We start from the raw sequence: 26,863 nt of genomic DNA on the forward strand, positions 1-26,863 counted from the left end.
TAGTTCTGTTTATTATTTTTTGTTTGGCTTTATTTGGATTACTTTTCCGAAATTCCACTCAAGGTCTAGCAACTCATCAATAAAAATTCTCTCAATAGCAACTGAATTTATTTCATGGAAAGGGAATTTTACCCTTTACCAGAAAACATGAACATGTGCGGTTAAAATAGAATGGGCCAGAATAACATTCATAATTAATACAGCTAGTAGGGAACGCAAGGCAACGAGAATAAATTTGTTTAGCTTATAAATTTGTTAAAACAACCCCAAGCCAAAAACCGAAGCCGAAAACGGGGAAAAAGCCAAATGCCAGACAGAACCCATATATATGTTGAATGAGTTGTGGCCAAAATATGCACGAAATATTGAAGGCAATAAAACCGGTCAAGAGCATCGTAATAAAACTCAAACAAAAAGGCATTGGACGAGGTCCAGCAAAAAAGTGACAAAGGGAAAATGGGAAAGTTCAGTGCCAATAGCAGCAGTTGGCTAAGCGGAAAATGATTTTCAGGCAGCTAAATGGGTACACAAGATGGCAAAATGACTTACTAATTTGTGACATGATCCTAGTTAACCAAACCAAGCGCATGAATGCCACGTACTACCTGAACCTAGATGCTATCTCCCTTCCACATCGCCACTCTCGCTTCCTCTAGCGTTTTGTCTCAGTTTATAGCTTTAGTCTTTCATTGTTGATGATGTGCATTGAGCAGTGAAGAGAAACGTCAATACAAAAAGAGAGTAATCGACAAGAAAGTACTTACTACTGAATTGGAAATTATGAACAAATAAAAGCAAAAACTAAAAAGGTTAAAGGTTCGTAACATCTACATCTTTTTTGTTAGGCTTACACTAAACAACTATAGTTTTTAGTATGTTTTTTAATATTGCCTATTTGAACAAAGATATTTTCAAAATATGTTTACCAACAAATTCGGATATTATTTTTAGCCTTAGTTTATTTAAATTGTTTAAAAATAATACTGTTGCTCCCTTAGTTACCCCAAATTAAGCCAATAGATTGGATCCGCTTGCATATTTTCCCGATCACTGGGTACATCGGCTACAAAGCAAAACAGTCTCCCTGTCCGATTTTCCATCCTTTCTAGCCATTTTCTGTTTTCCCTTGTTTTGTTCGTCGCTTTTCTTTGGCCCTGCTCGTCCGCTTGCCGTTGGCTTTGTTTATTTTAAGTCCATTATCCGTTACCCTTTATGCGATGCGCTTAAAGCCATGTGCCATGTGCTCTTGTGGCCCAGAGCTCTCAGTTTCTGGCCGATTCTTGGCCCGGTGACTTTAGCCCTGTGCCGTCGTGAGGCTTTAGTCACCAGTGTTTCCATGCCCTTTTGCATACTTATTTAGTTTGCGGTTCAGAAAGGGCCCCTTTAGGTCCTCCCATGACTGCTTATTGTTAGTGAGCCGGTTGCAATTTCATTAAAGTTATGCAGCAGGCTGGTTATGGCCCATCCTCTGGTCATCCGGCGCTTGGAACATTCCGAGAACCTCCGAGTCACTGGGCAATGTCAAGTGCCGATTTGGCAGCCAGCCAGGACCCAGAAACCTTCGCCTTCGATGTCTCAGCCGACATCACCATTGAAGGCAGTTCTCGAGGCATTGATTGCTCAACAACCCATAAACGTAGTTCTTAAAGGATGGTAAAAGCTTACACCTCAAGGCAATACAAATGTATCACAGAAGCAAAAATATAATTTTAAACATTCAAAAAAAAATTCTTGACTTTCTCCTGTTTTAAATAAGTTAATTCTACCAGTTTGCCGGAATTTTACATCGCGTTCATTTACGTTGTTCTTTTCCATCTCACTAAACTGGCTCACACAATTAAGCGAACTGCATTTTGAATAGAGTCAAAAAATTGCAATTCGAATTCCGTTCGATTGCTTTTCGATGCTTGCGAATGGTGCATAAATCACGAAGTATATGATTGTTTATATCGCAGACATAAGTACACATTCTTGCGTATCTGGCTGCATTTGGGCGTTTATATTGAAAATATTGTGTGCATTTCCATGGACAATTGCTGAGTAAACAGAAAATCGTTTTCGGTTCGTTGTTCTTTTTTTTTGTTTAATTTGGCAACCGGAAAAGCCGCACCGATACAATTTTTATAGAGTCAGGTGCACAATTTGCACCCGGAAAAGAAGAGCACTCTCTTAGCTTTGGGGCTAACAACACACAAAAGGCCCAAGTCAAATAATTGAGATGAACTTGAATTTTGTATTTTAGTAATTGAGTTGAACTTGAACTCTGTATTATATGTTTGTATCTCAGCAACGAAGTGCGGAAAGTCCAAGGACTCACAGTTTCCAACTCATGTGTCAAAGGATGGCCGGGGAATTAAAGCAGAGTCAGATGGTCAACAGTCTCAGATTAGAAAACAAAAAAGAAAGCATCAGACGAACGGAAAACATATTGAACACAGGGCTCAGACGCTATAGTTGGGGATCGGAGATTGGGGATTGGGGTATTTGGGGACTTGCCTTGAAGTTTCCATCGAATGCGTGCGTGGACTGCAAACAAAAGAGGATTTTTCTTTAGCTAATCAGGCTGATTTCGGGAAAAAGGGGAGTGCAGTGGCCGTAGGTCAGTGAAGGAGGGCAAAAAAAAAATAATTCCATGAATAAATTAACACGCTCAACAGCTGATTGGATTTGGCTTTTAAAGGTTGGAGATATATGCCTGATGCCAGACGAATATTCAATTAGTAATTAAAGATGGACAACGTGGCTACATCTGAATGTGTATGTAACGATTTTGATACATACACTGTTGTGTGGAAATGAATGGAGAAACATAGAAAACTCTTGTCGAAGCAGGTTTAAAATTGACTTTTATTTTATAAATTAACTATAATGGATTATGTGTGTTCATACAGTTATATTTACTTTGATCCGCTCAGGTATTTGGTTGACTTATGTTACTTTTATTAAGCACATTCCAAGGCAGAGTATCCACTCATTTGGCCATGGAAATCTTATGAATTACAATCGAGTAAATGCGTGTAAAGGTTTGGGCTAATGACATCCAAACTAATTAGTAATGTGTTCACATAAATTAGGCATAGATTAGATGGAACATGGAGCTAAGTGCCATACACGTATGGCGAGTCTGACGTTAAAGAAAATAATTGAAATGGTTTCCAAAGACATTAAATTACACCAAAAGTTTTTCTTTAACTTTGAAGTCCTCGACTAAAATGGATTTTTAATTTGCGTTGAACCATCGATTCCCTAAAACGTTTTCACATCACACCCACTTCAATTATAAATTCTTTGTAATCCATAAAGTTTTCTCTTTCTGCCAGATAACTGAGACACCCGAGGAGAAACTTTTAAGGCCATCTCTGGCCGCACCAGGACATTTAGTTGCCCAAAGTTTTTGCAGAACTTAGAACTTGGCCCACCTGCCTGCCAACGAGCATATCTTAAGTCAGATGAGCCAGCATAAATCCCCACTAAGACCAAGACGAGCCTAAGAGAACAGGGGTCATAGAGAGCGGACGGGTAACTACAGGAGGTCGGGGGTCACAGGAAGTGCGCAACTCCTCCCCTGATGGGTCATAAACTTTCGTGTTTAACTAATTGCTGGCTCACACACACGCTCGCCCACCCGGGAAACATATGCAATTTTCATCTCTGACACTAAACCGCACTACCTGCCTGTGGTTGGGGAACAAATTTACTATCTCATTACGTATACTTAATAATTTACAAAAATATTCATATTACGCATACGCCACGTACAACGGAAATGGAAATAAACCAAAGCCAACATTGCACTGGGAACCGCAGGAGGTAGCAGGCGAAAACGGAATAGTGACCAAGGGTTAGAGTCTGGGGCAGAAGTAAGAGCTTACTAAAATTTACGCAAACGGAAGTTGACTTGGGGGAATGTATAGTGCTGGTTGGCGGAAAAACTCCTCTCTTTTTCTTTTGGGCCAAGCCCGTGTATGTAACGTTCAACATAATTAAATAATTAAGTGCTTAGAGTGGCAGACAGCTTATGAATGAACTAAGTCACAAAGGAGCTAGCGAATCGGAAAGACTGCCCCAACCGCCCCCACAGGTTACTTAATGTTTTGGTTATATTAAAAGGAACAAATCAGAATTTATTTCCTACAATTTTGCATACATACCTTACGAGACGAAAAGTTTTCCTCCTTTCTTCCCTTACTCCTGCTGCTGATAATAACGCTGATGTTGATTAGGCTGATGATAATTTATTTGAGTATTTCGTATGCATTAAAGAACAACATCTGAAGAATTCTCGCATTTTTTCTTGTTTGTTTCCCCTTATTTCGCTTTGTTTCACTGCCAACTTTTGAACTTTAAAATGTGCGCATTTTTGTTAACGACGAACTGTTTGCATACTAAATGAAATGCCCGTTTAAAGGAAAAATATTTCAAATAATTATTTCAAATTTAATTTTCCCTTTTCGGCCCCTTTCAATACCTTGCTCTTTACTTTGTGTTTGTTTACTGTGGGCGATGGAAAAAGGACTTGATAAAATAAACTGTGTAAAAGTTTCTCTTTTTTCACACACACGCGCCAAAGGAAAAAAAGAAATTCAAATTAAACTGATTTGTTGTAGTCGCCATATGATTGTTGTTGTTCTTGATGTTGTTGATTGTACGAGATTTTTATGGTTGACAGTTCGTTTTTTATGTATTTTCTGCGACCAAAAGGGTCTTTAAAGCGTGTAACCAAAACACCACAATAAAAATTCTGAAAGGGAATATTCTTGGAGAACAAAGTTGATTTGGTATGTTGTGAAATTGGAGCAGGAATAGAAAAAGCCCTAGAAGAAGTCTATTAAAGAGCGAATAAAAGTCAAGGACTTCGTAACAAGGAAATAATTTATGGAAATAATTGTACATTTTATGAAATAATATTTATTTATTCAATTCTGCATTGGCTTACAAAAACTAAAATGTGTTCTTACTAGAAACCACACATTTGTATTTCAATCTTGAGAAAATGAATAAAAATCATATATCTTGTCCTAATTAAATTTGTATAAAATTCTTTGCAATGCAAATTTAAAGAAGAAATTCCAAAACAAAACATTGTTCACACAATTGAAAATACTTTTTTCTTATAGTTTTTCTTATACATTTTGGTGAAAATAATATTTCTGAACTTTTAACAAAATAAGAACAGGAAACAATATTTTGTAAATACGATTTTTAGTTACATTAAATAGATTTAATGGAGAAAGTACTGCGAGTGCTAGAAAACTAGACAAAGTGCTGAAATAATTGGAGAGGCCAAATTGCCGCGAATCAAGTGAAAACAATCAAATTAATTTGTTGGCTTTATTACTTTGACCCAGTGGCTCAAACGGTATGAAAAGGGGAAGACGGGTCAAATCGTGTTGAGACTGACACCGAATGGCTGGCAATTTGCATCCGAAATGGGCAAATTGGCAAAACAGAAATTGCAGGTGGCAAAAAAAGCCCAACTGACATAGGTGAAATTACATAAAAAGGCATGTGTACAAATAACAAATCCGAGCCAAGCAAAATGATTGAGAGGCATAAAGACACGCCATCAAGTCATCAATAGGACATAGCCCGATATCCCTCCCTGGCCTCCGAACCACCCCCTCGTCCCTAAACGTGCCCATCAACTAAATCCCAATCAGTCAGCGAAAATCAAAGCGCAAATCAGCGCCCAGCAAAAGTCAAATTAGAAAACAGGAAGAACAAAAGGAAAACAACGAGACGTAAATGAGGCTTTGTAGAACCAAAACATAAAACACCCTTTCAATGGTTATGTGTGAACTATTTGAATATAAAATTGAATTTAATGTAATTTATAGAAATACTTAAATAAAACATATTTATTGTAAATGGTTCATTAATTACTTTCAAATCCTACATATACAGTAAAACTATAAACTTTTATTGCAATTAAACATAAAACCATTAAGAGCAGAAAAAAATGTTAATCTTAAAATAAACCAACACAGTTAAATAATTAATCTTTTACTTTTGGAAAGCAATGAGTAATTATATTCCAAACAGAAAAGGAATCAGCTTTATACACAAAAATAACAAAATGCCCTTTGGTTAGAGAACAAAATAAAACGAAATCATCCGTGGACAAATGAAGCGTCAAATTAGAAAATAATAAAAACAGAAATATACAGCAAATCTATAGAAAATAAGTATATGAAAATATATACACTGCGGGGGAATCATAACAAAAACAGAGATACTTGAGCCGGAAGCGTGCTCGGCGGCGGCAACAACAATGAATCAAGGATCCAGGGATTCAAGGATGCAGCCCATGAAGACAGCCAAGCGGCAAAGATAAACCCGCATTGAAATCGCCAAATGAATGGGAATGTCGGTGGGGGGAAGCCGGGGGTGTTGCGATTGAAGTGGGCGGAGGGGTTACGGCGGGCTGGCGGGCTGACGGGCTGGCGGTTCAATGTTGCCATTGTTATTACTGCTGTAATACGCTTTGCGAGAAGATTACAATTTCTGATTACTTTGTTATTAATAAACAAAACAAAAAGCGTGACAAACACACGGCCATAGGCACAACGATGCACGCTGACACATGGCATTGATCGACATTGGGTATACTCAGCGGGAGAGGTATTTGAAATGATTAATACAGAAGAATTTAATTAAAAGAGTGTAAGTATTTTGAAATTTGTACGTACGAAAACCATGTTTTCGAATGTGAGTACGATAATTTTAAAGTGATTAGAATAGAAGTAGGCAAAAAGACGTTAATTCGTCTTTTACCACAAACATTTTTTTTAGAGATGGTAGAAGATTTGATTTCACAATTTCAAAAAGTCAAAAATCAGTTCATTGGAGTTTAAAAATGATTAATAATTAAATGATTATCTGTCTAAAATAAAAAAAAAATCGACCTGTCCAGACTCACAGGTATTCTGTAAACTACTTTACCAATCTATGAAAAATCGTTGACAATGACATTTAACACCCAACCACCCACAAAATCCCCCTCAACCCCCCTTAGCTGCCTGTCCGCATCGCATTTATTTTATCATTTTGTGCTTTGTTAGGCAAAACGTTTTATTAATAAACTTTTCTGAGCTGAGGCTCACGAAGCCGAACAACAAATACCAAACAAAAACAGAAGCCCTTTGGCAGGAGAAATAAGGGAAAATGCATTTTTAGCGGATGGCAATTCAATGGAGCTGCTAAGCCAACTAGTCGTTGTATAGTTACTGCTATTCAGTATAGTTCAGATGGGATTAATGGAATGGCAATTGAAAATGAAATTGCAAAATGTCCAACTAAAGACAACACACGAAGACGGCTTTAACTCTTTACACAGCAAATTTGTTGCCAAATTAATTGCATTTTAATGGCGAAAGACAGAGAAACGTTAAGAGTTGTGCGGTTAAATTAAGTGTGTAAAATTTGTTTCTTTCGGTGGAATTCGTAAGGCAATTTTGTTTACAGCTATTTCGGTTATTCAATTTACTTTGCAATTTTATTATGACCTTAATTAATATTTAATTTTGATTTATTCAAGTTGTTATGGCTCCTTGTGTTCATCTTTATTTATAGAGGGATTTTGTTTATGGTAATTTTGATTTATATTTACAAATGATTTGTGGCTGGTCATTTTTGTGTGCTCACGTTTAAAGTTTAAAAGAATTTAAAATGTTTACAAATGCTACTTAGTGTTTGGATTTACAGCGCGGTTAAATTTATTTTTATTAAGTTGAGTTTTATTTAGCAATCAGAAGTACATGTTTTTAAACGTTTTTAAAACTATTTATTTTTATTACACAAAGTTTCAAAGTCAATTAATATCGATTTTCCGTTTGCTTGAAATTTGTACAAACAACATTTCTGATCGTTTTGTTAACTTAAAGTTTTAAAGATCAAAATAAACAAGTTTAACAATTTATACGAAAACAAATGCTTTTATTGGTATAATAATGATATTACAATTTAAATGTTTTTTGTTAGTTATTTCAATTTCTGAGTTAATTTTTTATGGTATCACTTCAAAACAGCTTTATAGAACTCGATAATTTGCATTATTATCTAGAGTTGTGCTGTTTATCAATTATCACACTTGCTGCCTCGTTCTCTCACCTTTAACACACTTTCACTTTTGCTTCACTGGGTGATTTTCACAAATCGGTTGGCGGAGGGGAGGACTACTGCTCCATGGGGCATTATCTTGTATCTATGGCCCTTCAAACGCTTTTCACTGTTGCTCGGCCGAATATCTTTATCTCACTTGCTCGCACTGTCTTCTTTAGCCCGGCCGCATTTTCCACCGATTCCGTTCCGTTCTGTTCGCTTTCGCCAAAAATAAACCCGCAACTAAGTTGAATTTTCCTCGGCGGTTGGCTTTTATACGATTTTCCTCGTCGTCGCTTCGTCGAATGTTGAATGGCCAAAGCTTCGGCAGGCTTTTCCCACACTTTCCACAAGCTTTTCCCGCCTTCAACACTCAACGAAACATGGTAGATTCTTTCAATCAGATACTGTTTACAGGTGTTTGTTTTGGTCCCGATTTGTTGAGGTTTATGACCATCAACAAAACGAAAAACAAAACAACTCTCGGTAGAGTGCGTTGCACTTGAAGCTTTTCGGCTTCGATTTTTATTTGTTTTTCTTATCTCAAGGGAAAAAAAGAACGCACAGACAAAGAATCCAAACAGTTGTACCCACTTGTTGATTTCTTTTTTCAACTGCGGGTAAAAGTAGGCAAGCAATTTTTCTGTTTTCTCGTATTGAATTATTCATAAGTAAATTCCACAACAGCAACCGCCGGAAACATAAAATTCCCATTTGTATTTAGGCTCAACGCAATAGCACCCCGCCGAACAGCAATAACATTTAAAAGTTCTCAAATATTTATACGGCCAATTGGAAAATTGTTGAATTATTGAACTGGCTCGAACTTGTCAGGAGAAAAGGGCGCCGCAGGTAAGAGGAAAACTTTCTCGAGATTGGTTAATGAAAATGTATGCCAAGCGCCAACACGTAAAGAAAACAATAAAACCCAGCCACAAGCGCCCACAAATCAATTGAGAGTGGGCCGAGACCTGAGACCCAAGACCCACACCCACCAGGCTCACGCAACAAGGACCTCGCAGGACTGCGACAATATCTCCCGGTGAAGAGTGCCCTGCCACGTTCCGTGCGCATTGTGAAAACATTTTTCTAATTTCCTGTCATCAATATAAATGAAATGTTCACGGCAGCTATCGACTTGTTAAGGGGTAAAGGAAGGATTACGAGGGTATATTCGTGATGAGGGATGAAGCCGGAGCTTTTCAGCAACTCGAAGTCATTTAAATATGCTTAGACTTATTTTTTTACGGGAAATTTTAGCAAATCTTTAAATTTATAATCTATGATATTTATGTTAAAATACAATGGTTTGACCCATGTATAAAGCAAATAATATAATTTTTAAACTAATTTCAATGTTTTTTTTCAGTTTCAAAAACACCTTTGCTTTCCTTAACTTTTTCAAGTCTTGCAAACCAAATAACTTCTTTGGGCAATTTTTGGTTTATAAACTCTTAATTGAGATATACTTTCCAAAATGCTTTAAATGAAGTTCAACTCCTATTAATTATAATCACTGAGTGCCCCTTAATCACTTTTCCTTACCTGAAAACTCTTATTTGTCTTCTTTTTTCCAAGTACGTTTAAAGCAATCAATTTATGAAAGTATTTGTCTATGTATTTTGTAAAATTAAACAACAATTGTCGCACAGAACAGAAACAGAAATTCGAAGTAGAATAAAATAAATCGACTGGCTTTTGGGGACTAGAAGCGGAGTCGCTTCACTGAGCGATAGTGATAGCCATCATCCAGCAGGGCGGAGGAGTCCTCCTCGCCGTTGGGCAGCTCCTCCACGACGGCATTGTCGTCCAAAGGAGGCAGGTACTCCTTTACGGGCAGCAAATCGGGAACCACAGAGGGAGTGCGATAGTGGTATCCGTCGTCCAGGAGCACTGCGGACTCAACCTCCGGCTCCTCCTCCTTGGGAGCCTCCTCCACCTGCTCCAGGTTCTTAACTTCCACCTCCTCCTGCGGTTCTGTGATTATCTCTACTTCCTGCTGCGGTTCGGTGGTGACGATAACTGCCTCGGTGGTGGCCTCCACTGTGGTGGTTTCTTCTGGAATTATTACCTCGGTGGTGGTGGGCGCCTCCTGCTCCTCCTCCTCAACCACAGGTGGCAAATACTCGTTGTTAAGCGGCAGGGGGGGTAGGTAATCACGGGGCGGCTGGAGCACGTGGTTCAAGGTGGCCGCATGCTGCTCCACTGGCGGCAGATAATCGCGACTGGGCACAGGTGGCAGCACCACTGGAGGCAGGTATTCCAGCGGAAGGTGGCTCACATCACGACGCACCACCGAACGACAGCTGGCCAGACTCATAGAAGCCAAAAGCAGGCAAAGCACTTGGAATCCTTGCTAGAATATTTAAAAAAAGCAAAAAATAAAAAACAAATATTTTTAACTTTTATATTTAGATTTTATAGCCGAACTTCTCTAACTTGATGTCTATATAAGTGATTTAAAAACATTTTAATTCTCTCGAAAAAATGTTTCTTTTAAATGTTTTAGCTAAAGACTTACTCAATTAATTACTTCTTGTAATGAGAAAACTGTAGCATCGCTAGTTATTACACATTATTTCTGCACTGTGACTTACCATATTTCTTGTAATTTAAACGTTTACTTCACTTGCCCTGCGATCTGGTTCTGACCTGCTCAATCTGTACAAGCTGTGGTTGGGTTTTGCTGCTGCTGTTGAAATCGTTTTAACTATTTATACAAAAAATTAGCGAGGCGGCTAAAAGAAGTTCGATGGTCAATCGAACGCAATCGAACCGCATTAACACATTCGACGAAACGCCTTTTGGGCCAAGCGTCTTCAGACGTGTTCGAAGTTCACAGCCGGATGTTCGATGTTTGGGCCCTGGCAATGGTCATTGATCGTTGAAGACCTGAAGATCGTCGTTTAGAGATCGAAGATCGGAGATCGGCTTATGTGTTTACCCATTTGCTCTGCACTATTTGATTGCCGAAGAATCTGTCAATATTTTCGTAAGCGATTACCCCACCCCATCGCATGGCTGCGCCTCATTCCCTTCCGCCATTCTACAAACACCATTTTTCTATATTTGTGATATTGTTTCAGGGGCCTTCAAAGCCGGCTTTCAATGTCGCCTGTGTAAGGGGCCAATGTCAAGTGTTTCGGGCCATTGTAACAATTACACCAACTGCAGGTCGACGATGGTGACGGTGCTGAAAACAATATGCCTCTTCGCTCAGAATTGTGTCGGAGAAGTCACGCAACGGATCGATGTAATTTGTTGCTGCATCATCCAACAGCAATTAACCGAATTATCGCACTTGACCGGTGCTGTAAAAGAAGTGGGTTCAAAATACCGAATGCTCTTCAGCTTTTTAAGCCAGCTTAAGATGAAATTGAAAACGAAACTCCAAATGGAAATCGAAATCATAACGAAAATGAAACTGAAACACGAAAAGAAAGAATGAATGAAAGCCATATGCGAACAGTAAAAGCCGAGAGAATATATTCAATCATGATATAAACCAATTGAAGCTGTCATAAATCCATTTTACCAATAAATATATTAGTCTACCAATCTTTAACCATTCAAAAAGCAGCACAAAGGAAAAGGTTTTTGTGAAGAAGCATAAGCTTAAATACCTTATAAATTCGGGGGAAGTTAATTTATTAATAGAATTTAACTTGTTTCTAAGTTTAAAATCAAATGGCTGAATCGTGATAACTTTGACAACCATACCGATTTGTCGATTGTGCTAATTAACCAAATAAAAAAGTTGGTGGGAAAACTTCTTTAAATATTTAACAGCTGGCTAACTATAAATAAACTTTCTCAAATATTTTAAGTATTTATTTATAAGAAAAAGTTAACTGATTTTGTGGCAATGTTAGTTTTTGTACGCTTGCTTTTGTTTCAGATTTCATATACATTATTAAAACGTTATTTAGAGAATTTTTACAACATTTTTACCTGTTGAAAATAGAAAAGGTATCGCATATGCAAACATACATATATATTTGCGTACTCAAACATATATTTTTTATTTTAGATGTGCAGCGTTCTCATTTTATGTGGGTTCAGGACATACAAAAAAAATAAGTCTAGCGCTTTTTTATTTCAGTCTTCAATGCGGCGAGCAAACAAAAAACGGGGAGTAAAAAAGCTTGCAATTTTTTTTGATCCGCTATTACGACCTGACCAAAATCAACAACCTTCCCTGTCCATTTTGCCACCCAGTTCAATTTGATTTTTTATTTTTTTAGCTGGCTACGCATACTGAGGATTAGTAGAAATTGAAAAACTTCCCCACAATGCCGCAGCCCCAGAAATCTGAGGGGTTTGTTCCTCAATTCCTCTTCTCCCGCTCCAGTTTGCGTAACAGAAAAGCTAAATATTTAGTTTGCAATTTCAACTAAACTGCGACCACATGATTTTATACCTCTCAGTTCATTTAAACGCAGCTTCAATTAAAATTCGCTGTAAAAGTGGTCTAAAAAGTTTCGAAAATGTAGTGTGCTTCAATGCAGCTGCTGTTCTATGTTGGTTGTTTAAAAATAGTTTAACGGGGGTAGCCCGAAAAAACTAATATTTGTTCCAGCGGCTGGCACTTTGGGGCTTCGAATGTAATCCACAAAAAAAACAGCTGCACAAAACCCCGAATGAAATAACGAAAAAACATATTGAACACATCGAAAGGGCAAAACTATTCAAATTTGTCTAAGGGACCAATGGAGCAGGACCTGTTTGATGGAAAAAAAAAACACCTCTTGGGAAAGATCAATGAAAGTTTTAGAAAGCACAATCAGCCTTGGAAGACAAATAAAAAATCAGATTTAGTTATTAGAGATTGTTCAAAAGCGTAGAAATGAAAATCTCTAGTTTTATATCTAAATAAGGAATGTTATCAATCTTAGTCACATGTTATTGTTCTTATGTTTTTTGTAATTTTAGACAGCGAAACAAAACTTTGGCTTTGTATTACTTTGAATACAAAAAAAAAGTGTTGATTAATTTTTTATAACTTGTTGCTTCAATCCCCTTATCCCCTATCATTTCATAGTCCTTTAGATTGCAGCTTTCTCTTAACTCTTTGGTTAGTCAATTGCCCTTACCGCGACGGCTTCCCCAAACTCTGATTGATGTTTGCCTTCTGGCAGACTTAGTGTCATTTGCATGCAAAACTTGTGAACTTTATTGCACACATAGTGCGAGGTAGTACATAGGAAAGTAAACAAAATGTAATCACGCCATGAAATATGCAACAGATGTGTAAGGGGAAGCGGAAAAAACTGGAAAAGGGATTCTGGGGGGAAGGACAACCTACAAACAGGCAACAAATTAGAGGCAATTCACGTGCCTGTCAACTTAACACATTACGCTCCAATTACGCGCCATCGTACCAGAATCGGAAAGGGGGCAAGGGGGGGAACCCGCAAGGAAGTCCTGTTCGTCCTGGGCGTGTTCCTCGAATATCACTTTCCGCATAATAAAATCAGTCGGAGCCCGTTGCCTGTCGCCTTAGCTTTGCAGTTTGGCAGGATCGCAAAGGAGGCGCCCAATCGGCTTGGGAAATGCAATGCATACTAAACAGTCGGCAGGACGAGACATCACTTATGCAACAGGCACGGCTACAGGAACATCAAATCCTGGCCTGGCACAAGCAATTCCAGAAGGTGTAGCCGAAAAAAGGGAGAAGACTTTTATGACCGGAGAAAAATTTAATTACATTTTACAGCTTGGCCTCTGTCAACCCTTTTCATCGGGGAAAACACTTGCAAAAAACGGTATGTAGAAAAAATATGAATGTTTATTAATAAAAACATTTGTTTTAAGAATTACAAATAATTTTATTACTTTAATTAATTAATCAATAAATTAAAACATCGATAGATTCCTTATATCATATATCTTCTGATATAGTTGCCTTTCTTAACAGCTTACAACTACAAACACGAAACACTTAAATAAATGTGGTATGCCCACAAGTTACTTAATCATTTTCCATTCCAAAAACAATAAATAAATTAAAATTTAAGTAAGAGGAATGCCTTCAGATTAAAGCAAATGGCACAGAATTGTCAAGATAAATGTATCTTTTGTGTGTCTCTATTTCTATCTCTTGGCATTGAACTGACCCCCAGCAAAAACGCAATTAATTTGGAATTCCTTTTGGCAAAGTGTTGTGCCAGACTCCTTGAACTTCATTTCCCCCTTTTCCCAAAGTCTTTTGGTTTATTTATTACATTTCATTCTCGTTTTGCTGTTGATTTGCCTCGATTCTCTCGCACTTTGGGTCGCATTGTCAAAGCGAATTTAATTGTCTCAATTATGCGCTAAATGTCGCCAGTTTCCAACAGCTACCGCCAAAACTCCAGACCCAAATCAAGACAAGGTCAAGCGGGGTTGAATCCTTTCTCGAGAGGATTCGGTGCGGTTGGGAAACCGGAGACAAGCCGACGACAAGGCAACTTCATTGAAGCAATTTTCACCTCCTTCAGAGGCACAGAAATGAGGCAAGGCGAGGCGACGACCAAATAATCAAGTGACTTACTAAAAAGTTAACGCAATTTTGTGGCAACTTCAAAAAGTTTCGTCAACCCTTTTGTGGTGGCGTCTTGTCGTGGCCTAAGGGAATCTCGCGAATTCCGCCCCCACATCCTTCTGCCCCGCCCCATTTTGCTTATTCTTTTCCGGCTTCTAGCCTCTGTCCTGTCAATTCCCGCTGTCGCCGCCTTCACGCTCAGTTGAATGCACTTTTGTGCCTTCATTACCACGCCGCGAAAAAGGACGAAGGACCTTCAGGGCCTGGGCACAGAACTTGGTTAGTTGAATGACTTACACTCGCTGTATTGGTGGGTCGTTTCAGGGTGAGTTAGCTGACTAATTTTTTAATTAACATTACATCTTAATTATAACTTTACTAACAACTAAAGAAAAAAGTGCTTTATGTTGGTGTTTTAGTTAAGCGTTAAATGTGATTTTAATAGACCACAACTTGCTATTTAAACGTTTGCATGCTCATATACCATATTTATTGTTTATCGTTTTTGACAAAGGCAATTATGGCCAGAATAAACAACTGCTTTTAATAATGATGTTAAAGTTTAAATTAATTTTTAATATATCGCAACATGTTACTAGAACGTTTATAAGCTAATGTATTTATTCGTTTTTTAATAGTTTTGACAGTGGTGATTATGCACAATTTAATCTCAACTAAATACAAATGGTTACAGAACAACAAACTACAATGTGCTTGTTTTTATTAATATAGAAATGAAAGAGGTATGCATATGCATTATTTATTTAACCGAAATATATAATATATAATAAAACCTAGGCACCGTTTTACAGCGTTCTTTAGTGCGGAGGCAAACCATTTATAAGAACAATTTTTACAACACTCTTTAAGAAGCACTCTTTCCAAGCAGCCAGCTTATCAAAGTAGATGACACATGGCGATCCCCAGAGCAGACATCGCATTAGACGCACTTGCTGGCGTGTAATGCGGCGTATACATAATTTGCCTTAGAGGTAATTAAAAATTAACACACGCCGCACACCTGGCGGGCCACCGAAAATTTTCATAATTTCACACTTTGCTGGGCAGCTTTTTCGTTGGAAAAAGCGGATGACATCTAATCAAAAAACCGGGGTCCTTCAATCTGTCCCATCTACCACCAAATATTGGGCAACAAAAACATGCAAAGTTTTTTATGTTCACATCATATTGCAAACCGCCCACGAGCAGGAAAAAGTGACATGTCAACGGCAAATTCTATTGCGCAAACATAGGAAATTGTACAAATATTGAACGGAAATATCCTGCGGCTTTGGGGCTCCTCTATTGACACGTTGCGTGTGCAGGATGACTGAATTTTCCACTGAAAATGGGAAATGGGAGTGGGAGTTGGTAGAATATGTGGCATAATGAGTGGCAAGTGGAAAACTTTAATACCCCCGGATTGTCAGCCCTTGGCCGCAGGATTTTCACTCCTTTGTCAAGCCGCAATAATGTCCTTGTCCTGTTTTGTGTGTGCGGTTTAAATTCCTCGTGTGCGTTATCGTCTTTCGCGGTTGACGTTTACAATTTTACGCCGAAACTAATTATATTAACTGGGCACAAAGTGGCCGCTCTCGAACAGAATCAGTTTATGTAATGCATATGAAAGTGCCCACAACATCCTCGTCCCTGTCGCAACGGCAACGATAACGGCAACGGCAACAACAAGTGGAAATTGGTGTGTAATTTCCAATTAAGCTCAATTTGCTGTGCTATCCAAGGCGACAAAGCGCCGCATAGGAATGTGGCAAATTGCTGGAACAAGATAATCGGCGAGTGCCATCAACTAACCTGTCCCCAATGCCGGTGACACCTTACATAAATAACCGCTCCATGCTGGATAACAAGGACTCAGCGGAATTTAGGGATTTGTGTTATCTACAGTTTAATGTAGTTCTACGGCTTGATATCTACTTTATGGCAAACTGCATTTGAAAATTGCAAAAATATAAAAAAAATCGATTACCGTTGCTGAGCATTAATCCTAAAATATTTAAATACAAAAAGGTATTATCTTTTTAGTTTTTAATTGCACAATTAAAAGTAAACAGGTTAAAAAAGTTTTTAAAACGAATATAGGGGGTTGAATTCAAAATTAGTATAGTAATAGATATAATATATTTGCAAAAATGTTAAAATAAAGTTAAAGTAGCATATTACTCACTGTCTAAATTGTGTATAACTTGCATATAAGCTAATTAAACTTTTTGTATCAATCAAGCAACCAATCTAGAATATTTCTTACTCTCAATATAAAGTTGGTCTCTATTGATTTCTCTCCACCTGAACAAAAACTTTTCAATTAAAATCCACAATACCGTTTAAAAACAGTCTGCAAGCTGCTATTGCAGAACAGAAGCCAGAGGTTATGCCAACTAATTAAGTACACAACTGATGGCTACAAACTTAATTGAAACGAATCTGCCGTTTAACAAGTTACACAAACAAGGGAGCGAACACGCAGAGCGAAGGTCCTTTACCTGGACCTGGCCAATATTGTCTGCCGTCCACTCATCCCCATCCCTCTGGCCATATCGATGTGCGACTTTCGAAAGTCATTTAAACGACACGCCAATTGTTGCCATGTTTGCCCTTGTTATTCCCGCCGTAGTCGAACAATTATTTCATATTAAAATGTGCAGAATGCGGGAGCAGAGTGAGAGTGAAAACAAATGGGCGAATAATTAAAAGTAAATTGAAATTGAAGTGCGTCCAACTGAGCTCCAAATGTCTGCTGCCCAGAAGACCTAATTAAAAAAATATAAATCCGGCCAGCAAAGCTCCGGGGATTCCGTTACCCTCACTCTCACTCTCATTCGCATTAACATTCGCAGTCCCATTCTAATTGAAACAAAGTCATTATCCTGACGGGCAGTCCGTGAGTACGAAAAATGTCCTGTCCAATGAACTCGCCAAAATGCTGCAGCTGCAGTTTCCATTATTTTTGGTTGTTTTAAAAGTGAAACGGAAAACTACACGGAAAAAAAACAAAATCATCATTGATTTTATTTTGCTTAAATGCATAGAATTTTGGAATTTAAAAGTTAATATTTTGTGGTTGATATAATTAAAAACAAATTTATATACACTAAAAACTACACAATTTAAATTTATAAAACTCTATTTTTAAAAATAAGAGATTTATTTCTTTATACTTGATTTTTGGTGAATTTCAGGTGTAAAATGTTTCGTGTCAGGCCGACAACAGACCTGTGCTTCCCCAAAAATTTCGAAAACAAACAGATCGACAAACAAACAAACCTGCGGAGGGCAAGGCAAACAAAATCAAATTGTTGCTGTTTGTTGACCTATGTACTCCCCTTAGCAAGTCGCATTTTTAAGAAGTCCCCCCCATCCCCATCGGACTGGATTTCTATTTGTTTTCATTTTCATTTCTTTGGACGAGGAAAGCGAGGCGAAACGCTTTTCGGTTGCAAGGTGTCTGGGGAAATTAACAAAGCCGCAGGTGCAGCAGCCTCCGCCTTCTTTCGTCCTTTGCCGCCCAGAAGCTTCCAAGGCCCGTCCTTGGTTGATTTTTAATGAAATATGAATAGGTTGAACGTCAAGCGTCAAGTCAACGAACTTGCGCCACCAGATTCTCTTGGCTGGAAATTACGCATACGCAACGTTGAGCAGCGAAACAATAAATTCCGTTCCTTTACCCTTTTTTTCCGCGCTCGCCCAGTTAATTATCACGAGCCAGTGCACAGCTAATTGGAGTTTAACCTTTCGGCCGCAGCGATACTTTTGGCATTTTTATTTATTTAGACCCCTGGCTGGCCGAATAATAAAATAAACCTCGAGGGATGGTCGCCTGCTTCCGGCTATAAATACCTGCAGAAAACGGACCACTTAGCCGCTTTTATCTAATTGCCAAATCTTCGATTTTCATTTCGTCAACGTTTCGCTTTCGCTTTCCGGCTTTTAAGCATTTTTCCTAGCACGCCATTTCTGGGTACATAAATTTAAATTGAATTTAAAAAATTCACAAGCCAAAGAACACCTCCAAAAATGTGTGCGGATGGGCCCAAAAAAAACGTTAGCTTTTCCATCGATTTTTGGCTCGTTGGCTTCACATTCCTGTCTGGAGTTTATAAATATTTATGCGTAGCATTCTTGGGACTTGTCTGGGACTCTGGTTGGAGGCGATGACTAGATGGATGGGTTGGGAAAACTATAATTTAATGCGAACGGAAAGGTTGGCGGGCATATGGGGCGAATGATTGATGAGGTATTGCGGTCAACAAATTCCTGAGTTTTCAGCGTCAATGGGAGAGCAATTAACTAATCTTTGCACTCAACTTAAAAATTGAGGAAGGGCTATCCACATTTTCTGGATTTTTTCTTAAAGATTTAATGGCATGGTTATGCACTTACACTCTTTTAATAAAAAAAAAAATCCACTTAAGACTCATATAAAGCAGACCACAGAAAAACGCATTTAAAAGTAATGGAAAACGTAGTTTAATGAATACAAAATAATATATTGTTGTTCTTTAATTTCTATGCAATTTCTGTTAAAGCTTAGTAAAAATTAAAAATGGTTTTAGATAATATATTTAAGACATAATCCATCTTCAAAAGCAAAGTTTAGAGAGTCATTAAATTCCTTCAACCATGATGGCTCTCTGATTTGTCATTATCTCGGCTCTTGAAGCTCATCCGATACTTACGTCCACGAATCCGCATATCCACCAGCGGAAGCTCATCAATTTTTCAACAACTCTGACAGCCGAAAGCGACTTTCAAGCACATCATATACCCAACTGGCAGTCACTAGACCAACTACAGCACATGTGACAAGGAGTCGTGGCTTAATTACCTGCCGCAAGCGTTTCCCATTAACAACACATTTTTGGCCAAAACCACGGGATCACGGGGCTAACCCAACCGATGACGAAGGGCGGAGCACTTTGGGGGGACGAGGACCCAATTCAATTAAATTGTCACAACCCACAGAATGAGTGACGTGGATTTATAGTCCAATTAATTGAAGCAACGTCAACGCAAATGCAAAATTAAATGATTGCAAATGCTTGTCCTCACCGAGGAAGACGGATGCTGGTTGACTGGCGACATGCAAACAAATTTGTTAACAAAAAAGGATTTTCATGTCGAGATTTGCGAGACTTTCCATCCATCCACGCAACAAAAAATAAAAGAAAAAGCAAGAAGGGAAAGTAATTTAAATTTGTAAACCGATAGGCTTGACGGTCGTCGAACCCTTTTTTACGGCTTTTTTTTTCTATTACTTGATGCTGTTCCCATTTAAATTTTATAAATATTTTAACCTAATAAATGCCAAGCGAGCGGTTGCCTACGACGCCTAGAAGTCCCAGTATTTGCATAAACTAAAGAGGAGCTCGTCTTCCACTCCTTTTGGTTGCCACTCAAGACTTCTCTATTTTCGTCTTGGGGCTGCCCTTTTCGTGAGCCTCGACAAACATTCTCAAGTTGACTGCCGAGGGAGCCGCGGACGTCTTCTATAGTAATACCCCTTTTGCTTCTCCTTGGCTTACAGGACGAATTTCCATTCAGGTGTAGGTCCTTACAGCAGCTTTAACGGCTAATGGCCGTTGAATCGCTGCTGTGCTGTGCGGATTAGGAATGTATGCTGAAAAGACAATGCCAAAAATAAGTTTTTGAAAAAATATCGATCAAATAAAGCTAAAATAGTAATAATATGCATAGCAACCCAGTTGCACCCAGTTTCTTACACAGCTTTCAAGTGTAAGTGGAATTTAAAGATCGATCCTTCAGCATCCCTAATTAAGACCCTTGATGGTTCGTTTCATTGACCCAACATGCAAATTGACTGTGAAACAAACAGGCTAAGAAGCATCCCGACTGCAAATAGACATAGCTAAAGTTTAACATTCGTATAAAAACGAAATCAGAAGTCAAGAGCACACACACCCACACACTGGAATCAATGAGCCCGCACAATTTATGGCTCAACATATCCTATATGCCATTTGCCTGTTCTTTTTGCCGGTTTCGGCTATAAATTATTCGCCTCACACCTCGAAAGGGAAAGTAAAAAGGCGGCAGATACACTACCCCCCCAAATAGCAAACATAAAATATTACACATGAGTGGCTTTTATGCAAAGAAGCTGGGCGAGAAATGTGGCCGAGTGGCAGAAGACACTTTAAACTTGGCTAAGCAACAAGTTGGGCCCCCTTCTTTGTGGAGAGGGATGGCAAGAATTATTGCGTTGCGGGAAACTTAAAGAGCCAGCGGAAGTTGTTGCCGCCTTTTAGGCCGACAACCAGGGAATGATTTATGTGCCGCATGCAGCAGGATGAGGAGCTCATCGCAGCAGGGAGTACAAATCTCTCGCCATCCGTTTCACATGCGAGGGCATGTGGCTCGTTCGTTCATTAACAATTCATTAAATGCCACCAGAAAAATTAAACGCAAGGCTAAACAGGGCAATTTAAATCTTGGCAGACAGAATACCAAAATTCGTTTCCATAAGTGGTAAATAATTATAAATTAATCCCTGAAAATGTACATTTATCAGCGAGGGTAACAAAAAAAGTTTTTATAAAAAGTAAATAGATTTGTCAAGGTTATGGAAAAAGTCAGAAAAAGAAGAATTAAGAATTTATTTGTTACAGATTTCAATTTGTAATGTTGCACATTATTAAATACTCTATTAAAAATAATTGCAATCTTTATTTAATACAATAATTCATTTCAATGAAATAAATATGATTTTTAGCTTGCTGCAGTTATGGTAACAATTAAAAACCTTCTTTGCTTGACAGGTGATATAATTTTTTTATACAAGAACCGCAATTGAATTTGTAAAACGTAATATGTGCAATTATGCTTATGCTTATTTAATGACCCACAGTGTTTGGTTAACAAAAGGCAAACAAATGGGTGAAAACGCCATCAATAAATAATTTCCGCAACAAGTTTTGATGACAATTTCATTGGCTGTGACGGTTACGTTTGGGCTTTATTTTCAATGTAATACGCATTTAAATTATGTTAATTATTCATGCGCACGCAATTGGCTGTGAGAAAATCGGGGCAAAAGTTAACTGAGAATGAAAACAGAACCGAATAGAGCAATTTTGAAGTGCCCTTTCAGAGAACTTCCGTACGTTTTGGCGGACCGGCAAATTAACACCTCAAAAATATATATTTAGAGCTAGGTAAAAACGTTATAATAATAAGTGAAACAAAATTGTGGTGCTGAAAGGTCAAGCCGTTGAACGACGGACAAAAGCTGAGCCACTTGACATTGCCCAAAGCAAAACTGAAGCAAGGCGAAGCCCCTAAGAAGAGCACTCCACTTTCGAGTGCCTCCATTTGTTTCTGCCAAAGTTTTTGTTGTTTTCCCAATTATGGTCGTACTCGTTTTTTGGCTATAAATTGAGCAGCTGGCCGTTGGCAAATCATCAATCAGCTCAGGCAACTTTCAATTGCAAGACGCAAATCGAAAACCCAAGACAGCAAACTTGAAAAATGGTAAGTCCTCGAGGATTTGGATTTTCGGAAAGGATTAGTAAAAGCTTAAAATAATAAAAAACAAAAATACCCCTTCTGTAATCTTAATCAAATGGAAACCCTAAAATAATATTATTAATTTTTAGAAAATCTTCTCGCTTGGTGGTGTCCTTACTCTGTCGGCTGTGGCCAGCGTGGCTTTGGGTGCTCCCCAATTCGAATCCCGACTGCGCCGCGATGTCTCGGAACTGGTGGATCCCGCTGCCGTGGAGTACCTGCCTCCATCGATCACCGAGGCTGCAATGCTGAGTGCTGAGCCTGTGGAGGCCGAACCGGCTGCCCTGGAAGCCGATCCCGAGGGCACTGTCCTGGGCGACGAGGGCTACGAGTACCGCACTGTGCGCCGCTTGAAGCTGCGCCATCGCAACCGCCGGGATGTCTCCCATTTGCAGCCAGCCAGGCAGTATCTGCCCCCCAGCAAGTCCTACTTGCCGCCAGCCCCGGAGGCCCCTGCTGCTCCTGCTGCTCCCGAAGCTCCTCCGGCCGATGACACTGAGGAGGTGGTGTCCGCCGCCGAGCCCAAGGTGAACCGGGAATACCTGCCGCCCACTGAGGCCGCTCCGCCGGCCGAGGAAACCACCGAGGCCGAGGTGGCCGCTCCCGAGGAGCCAGCCGATGTCCGTGTGGTGGATGTGCCCACCGTGTCCGGGCAGCTGCTCCAGGATGGCTACCACTACCAGCAGCCGGCCGAGATGCCCGCCGAGCTGCGGGAAGCCTCTCCGGAGTACCTGCCTCCGGTTGGCGGCGAGGAGGTCATCGTGGAGGGTCCGGCTGGAGGCGAGAGTGCCGTGCTGACCAACGACGGCTACCAGTACCGCGCCATCAGGCGTTACAGATTTTAAACTTTTCAATTTGCCAGCGATTTGCTAACGTTTATTGACCTTTCATTTGTTGTTGATGTTTTTTAATTGCTCTAAATAAATTTAATTTTTGAACAGTACATACAAATTCTGTTTAATTTGTGAGGGAAAAAAGGAAAAAAAAGTTAAATGCTAATAAGTTCTAAAGGGAAATAAGAGAGAGTGAGCTTTTTTTCCGGATTATAAACCGCGGAAAAAGTTAAAAATCGCTTGCAAATAATGTTTAACATAATTATTGTGTTATTTATGCATATTAAGTAAGCAATCATGCAAAATGCAGTTTAATGCGATTTAAAAAAAGCCAAGAAAGGTGAGCAAAAAATATGCAAATATGTGCTTTAAAAGCAAAACAAAATCATAAGATTTAATTTTATAGCATACGAACTGTTGCAGTGTTAATTAACCAATAAATCCTAGACAGGGACTTGATAATGAAAAGCTTAAAATAGAAACAAAGCCCCATGTACTTGCATAATTAAAGTCAACAAGCAGATTGACTACCTTTGGCAAAACAAAGATAACATTACGTATACGCGCTGAGTGGCTTTGAACTCCGCACTCCCCAGTCCGCAGTCAGTTGGCTTATTTTGTACATTTTAGCCTTGTTTAGTGTCAATAAAAGGGCCTTTATATGTGAGTCACCAATTAGCTGAATTTATGCCCAATGCCTGCCGGCATCTGCTCCCCTTTGAAGCCTTCAATATGAAAATCATTGCCGGGTTTTATATTCATACTCGGCCCGCATCCTCCTGCCCCCAATGTTGGGTTGCCATGGACGCCTTTGGATCTTAATTAATGCACTTGCGCGTTAACTCAACTCAATGGCAGTGCTAAAAGGAATGGGTTCCGGAAAATCTTCCGCAAGAGGGACCAGCATTAAGTGCTCACTCAAGTTAAATTACTTTGACTGACGACAGCGGCAGCAGGGGGATGTAAAGAGCAGATAATGACCAGCTCGTCACTTTTACACACTCACTCTTCAGTGGCCAATTTCTGCTTGCGTTCGCACTCGCATCCCCCATCACGTCCTCTTCTCCATTTTGTTTTTTTGTCTTAAATTATGAAATCAATTGTGCAAAATTCAATTAAAATCTTTGCACTTTTCGCTGCCCAGACAGGCGAACCGGAGACGAGGGAATCTCAATTACATTCCAGCATCTGTCCAAATATGACAAGCCCGTAGCAACATTTTCCGCATTTTTGTTTTAGGTCCAATGGCCCCCAGGGAATCGCAATCGCAATCGGAATCGCAATCCGAATCGGAAAAGAAGGGCTTGGGCAGAGCTGCCTGTGACAGCCCGCTTATTGCATATTAAATTCAGAGGACAGTGGCATAAATCAGGAATCAGGAATCGGGAAAAAGGAGCAACAAGCCGAGCAACAAGCGGCTACAATCGTTTTGAGTGCTCGCCCGCAAGGACATTTGTGTTTGTGAGAGGGAATCACAAAACCATCAAGTGGGGACAAGCTGGCCAAGTGTGCTCCTGTGTGTTTGGGTTAAAGTGACGCCAGTGATGGGAAACCTACTTAGCGATAAGGCAAACATATTTGGCAAAACGATTTGCTACATATTCCGGCAAGATGACAGCTTTCTTCACACACCTGCGCCATATGCTCTCATCCCGAACATCAATTAACTTTAGCAGTATATCCAAAAACTAAACAAGTAAATAATGGTAATACTGCCGACAAATGCTTTTTGCTTAGCAGTTGTTAAAGAATCGTGACTTTCGGCTTCCAGAATGTTCACAGAAACAGCACAGTCAAAGCAAAAAATATAAAGCATTGAGAGCATTTTTCGCCATGCATAAAAAAGGCGCAAGCTTGGACCAATTTTTAAAATGTATTAATTTAATTTATTTTTATATCCATTCTAGGGACAATTTTAGATCTTTTTGATGAGATATTAATCGTACAGTCAAGAAGAAGGATTAGTTTATAGTTTAGTGAAAAAAAAACCCTTGCAAAAAGAAAAACAGGTTCCGTAAACCAATTTTATTGTTTTAAGTTTATTACCACATGAAATAACACCACGCTTTAAATTAGCTTTAAAATCTAATTTTAAATTTTTAACATTGAGTTTTAAGAATCCTCTTGTAAATTCTCACATCATAACAATTTAACACAAATTCCGGTCACAATCGAGGGATATAACTCCAGCTGAGCTGAACTTTAACATGACTTGCAAAAAATACACCTCCAGCCGAAATTCTACGCCTTAACCTGAGATAAATCAAATTGCCCTCGGGTACTCAATTTCGCTGGCAAAATGTCGGCACTGCAAGTGACAGTCTCGCCCTGTGAAATGTTATTAAAAATTATTATGCATATTTATAAATTTAATTTGTGCATTACAGCGCTTTCTGACAGATAACACGGAGTATGTGCGGCAGGCAAGGGCAGGAATCACTGCAGGCCATTTGAGTTGAGCTCGTAAATGGCAGGAAAAATTCATTCCACTACCGACTGCGTATGCAGGATATTCTTTTTATGATGTCCCGCCTTTCCCTTTCTCCATTTCTCCCTGTGGTGCACATTTCATACACGCTTTGTCTTTCGAGCGGCGAGCATAAAAAACAAAGGATGCCAGGATACGAGATACTTTCACACAGACGGTCGACTGTCAAGTGCCGCGTTTAACGGCCGTCGAGGTGGCATCCTTAACCCGAGGATGTGACGCTTCGTAGGTGGTTTCCCAGTGATGCACGGAGGTGGAACGTGCCGTTGTAGGGCACCACATTCGCCCTTAACCAATGTCTCCCTCTAATTGAGTGCTAAAAATAAAATTTATACTTTTGTCAACGAGTCGTAGGCTGCCAAATTCACAAGCCCAATTTGTTCACGTTAAGTATTAATTGTGCATTATTAAGAGAGATAATAAGGCTGTTGTAATTTAGTTAATAAATACCGCAAAATATATATTAGGTATGCAAGAATTCATAAAATCACTTATAAAGGTGTCTAAAAGTATCCAGTGAAAAATATAACGACTTTCTCCGGAATGAATCATTTGAAGTATAGAACTTGAAATAATTTGTTGATTTATCATCGTTGATGTATCTTTTTACTTGTTTGTAATTTTTGACAGATTTTTCAATTAAAACATTAGATTATTTGAAAATTTTAGAGCCACTCAACCGCAAACTAACTCGAGCTTATCTCAACTGCTATTCTGTGAGCAAAACTTGATCCGGGTTAATCTTTGCTGTCCATGGCACGGTCTCAACTATTTGTATCCCGACCAGAACCCAAACTTCCATCAAGAACTAGTTAATGGCCACTCATTTGGTTGCCAGTGAGCTATGAATAAGCAATTCGGAATCCTCTCCATCTGTCCGCAGCTGGCGATGAAAGTTTTGTGGCCTCTGGTCAGATTCCGACCAGCAGCAACAGGCAACTCAGTTCGGGTGGAGTGTAGCACCAAAGGGCCCAAAAGGGTTTCTACTTTTCTGAACATGGGTGTGTGTGTTTTTGTGTGTGGTGTGTGTGTGTTTGTGTGTGTGTGTGTGTGTGTTACCCGAGAAGCAGGATGTGCAGGCCAGGAGCTTTGAAGTGCGACAGGTAATTGGTTAATTATTAGGCCTTGTTTGCTCGTCCAGTTCTCGCCCCGGGCACTCTCCACACAGCAGGCTAACAATGAAATGCCAGGGCCCGGATAAAATATTACTGTTGACGTAGCCTCGGATTACACAATTGGTCAACTGCCAGTTATGGACACCACTTTTCACATCACTCTTGGTTCACTTTAAATATACAGAATTTTAAGTCCTTTTTATAGTCTCTAGATTGTGCATTCGCCAAGCTCTCTTCAAAGAGTTCCCGTTATTTTGGCACT

General features: G+C 39.2%; 3 protein-coding genes and 1 long non-coding RNA gene across 8 annotated transcripts in view; 1 reads left to right on the forward strand and 3 right to left on the reverse strand.

Annotated features, from left to right (window-relative positions):
- The window catches only part of LOC128257738 (adenylate cyclase type 5), a 39,670-nt gene extending 31,345 nt beyond the window's left edge, over positions 1–8,325 (reverse strand). For 2 of the 5 annotated variants that reach the window (XM_052988907.1, XM_052988911.1), the window contains exons 1-2: positions 8,110–8,325; positions 4,152–4,385 (exon numbers count right to left, since the gene is read on the reverse strand). The gene's annotated coding sequence lies outside the window, so the exon portion shown is untranslated. The remainder of the gene's footprint in view (positions 1–4,151; positions 4,386–8,109) is intronic. The other 3 variants (XM_052988909.1, XM_052988910.1, XM_052988908.1) reach the window with 3 other exon arrangements.
- A 1,383-nt stretch (positions 8,326–9,708) lies between these two features.
- Positions 9,709–10,790, reverse strand: LOC128257767 (uncharacterized). The gene is made up of 2 exons (XM_052988960.1): positions 10,698–10,790; positions 9,709–10,456 (listed from the first exon to the last, which is right to left on the reverse strand). Exons 1-2 carry the CDS (start codon positions 10,698–10,700, stop codon positions 9,806–9,808), a joined length of 654 nt encoding a protein of 217 aa, XP_052844920.1. The 5' UTR covers positions 10,701–10,790; the 3' UTR covers positions 9,709–9,805.
- Positions 10,791–22,066: 11,276 nt separating this feature from the next.
- Positions 22,067–23,116, forward strand: LOC128257762 (fibrous sheath CABYR-binding protein). Its single transcript, XM_052988951.1, has 2 exons — positions 22,067–22,129; positions 22,255–23,116. The coding sequence occupies exons 1-2, from the start codon at positions 22,127–22,129 to the stop codon at positions 23,008–23,010; spliced, it is 759 nt and encodes a 252-aa protein (XP_052844911.1). The 5' UTR covers positions 22,067–22,126; the 3' UTR covers positions 23,011–23,116.
- Positions 23,117–25,165: 2,049 nt separating this feature from the next.
- On the reverse strand, positions 25,166–26,073 carry LOC128257778 (uncharacterized). The gene is made up of 3 exons (XR_008267901.1): positions 25,937–26,073; positions 25,384–25,802; positions 25,166–25,326 (listed from the first exon to the last, which is right to left on the reverse strand). It is a non-coding gene; the product is annotated as an uncharacterized LOC128257778 (long non-coding RNA).
- Positions 26,074–26,863: the final 790 nt, after the last annotated feature.

The sequence above is a fragment of the Drosophila gunungcola genome (assembly GCF_025200985.1).
Source record: "Drosophila gunungcola strain Sukarami chromosome 3L unlocalized genomic scaffold, Dgunungcola_SK_2 000002F, whole genome shotgun sequence".
NCBI classification, from domain to species: domain Eukaryota; kingdom Metazoa; phylum Arthropoda; class Insecta; order Diptera; family Drosophilidae; genus Drosophila; species Drosophila gunungcola.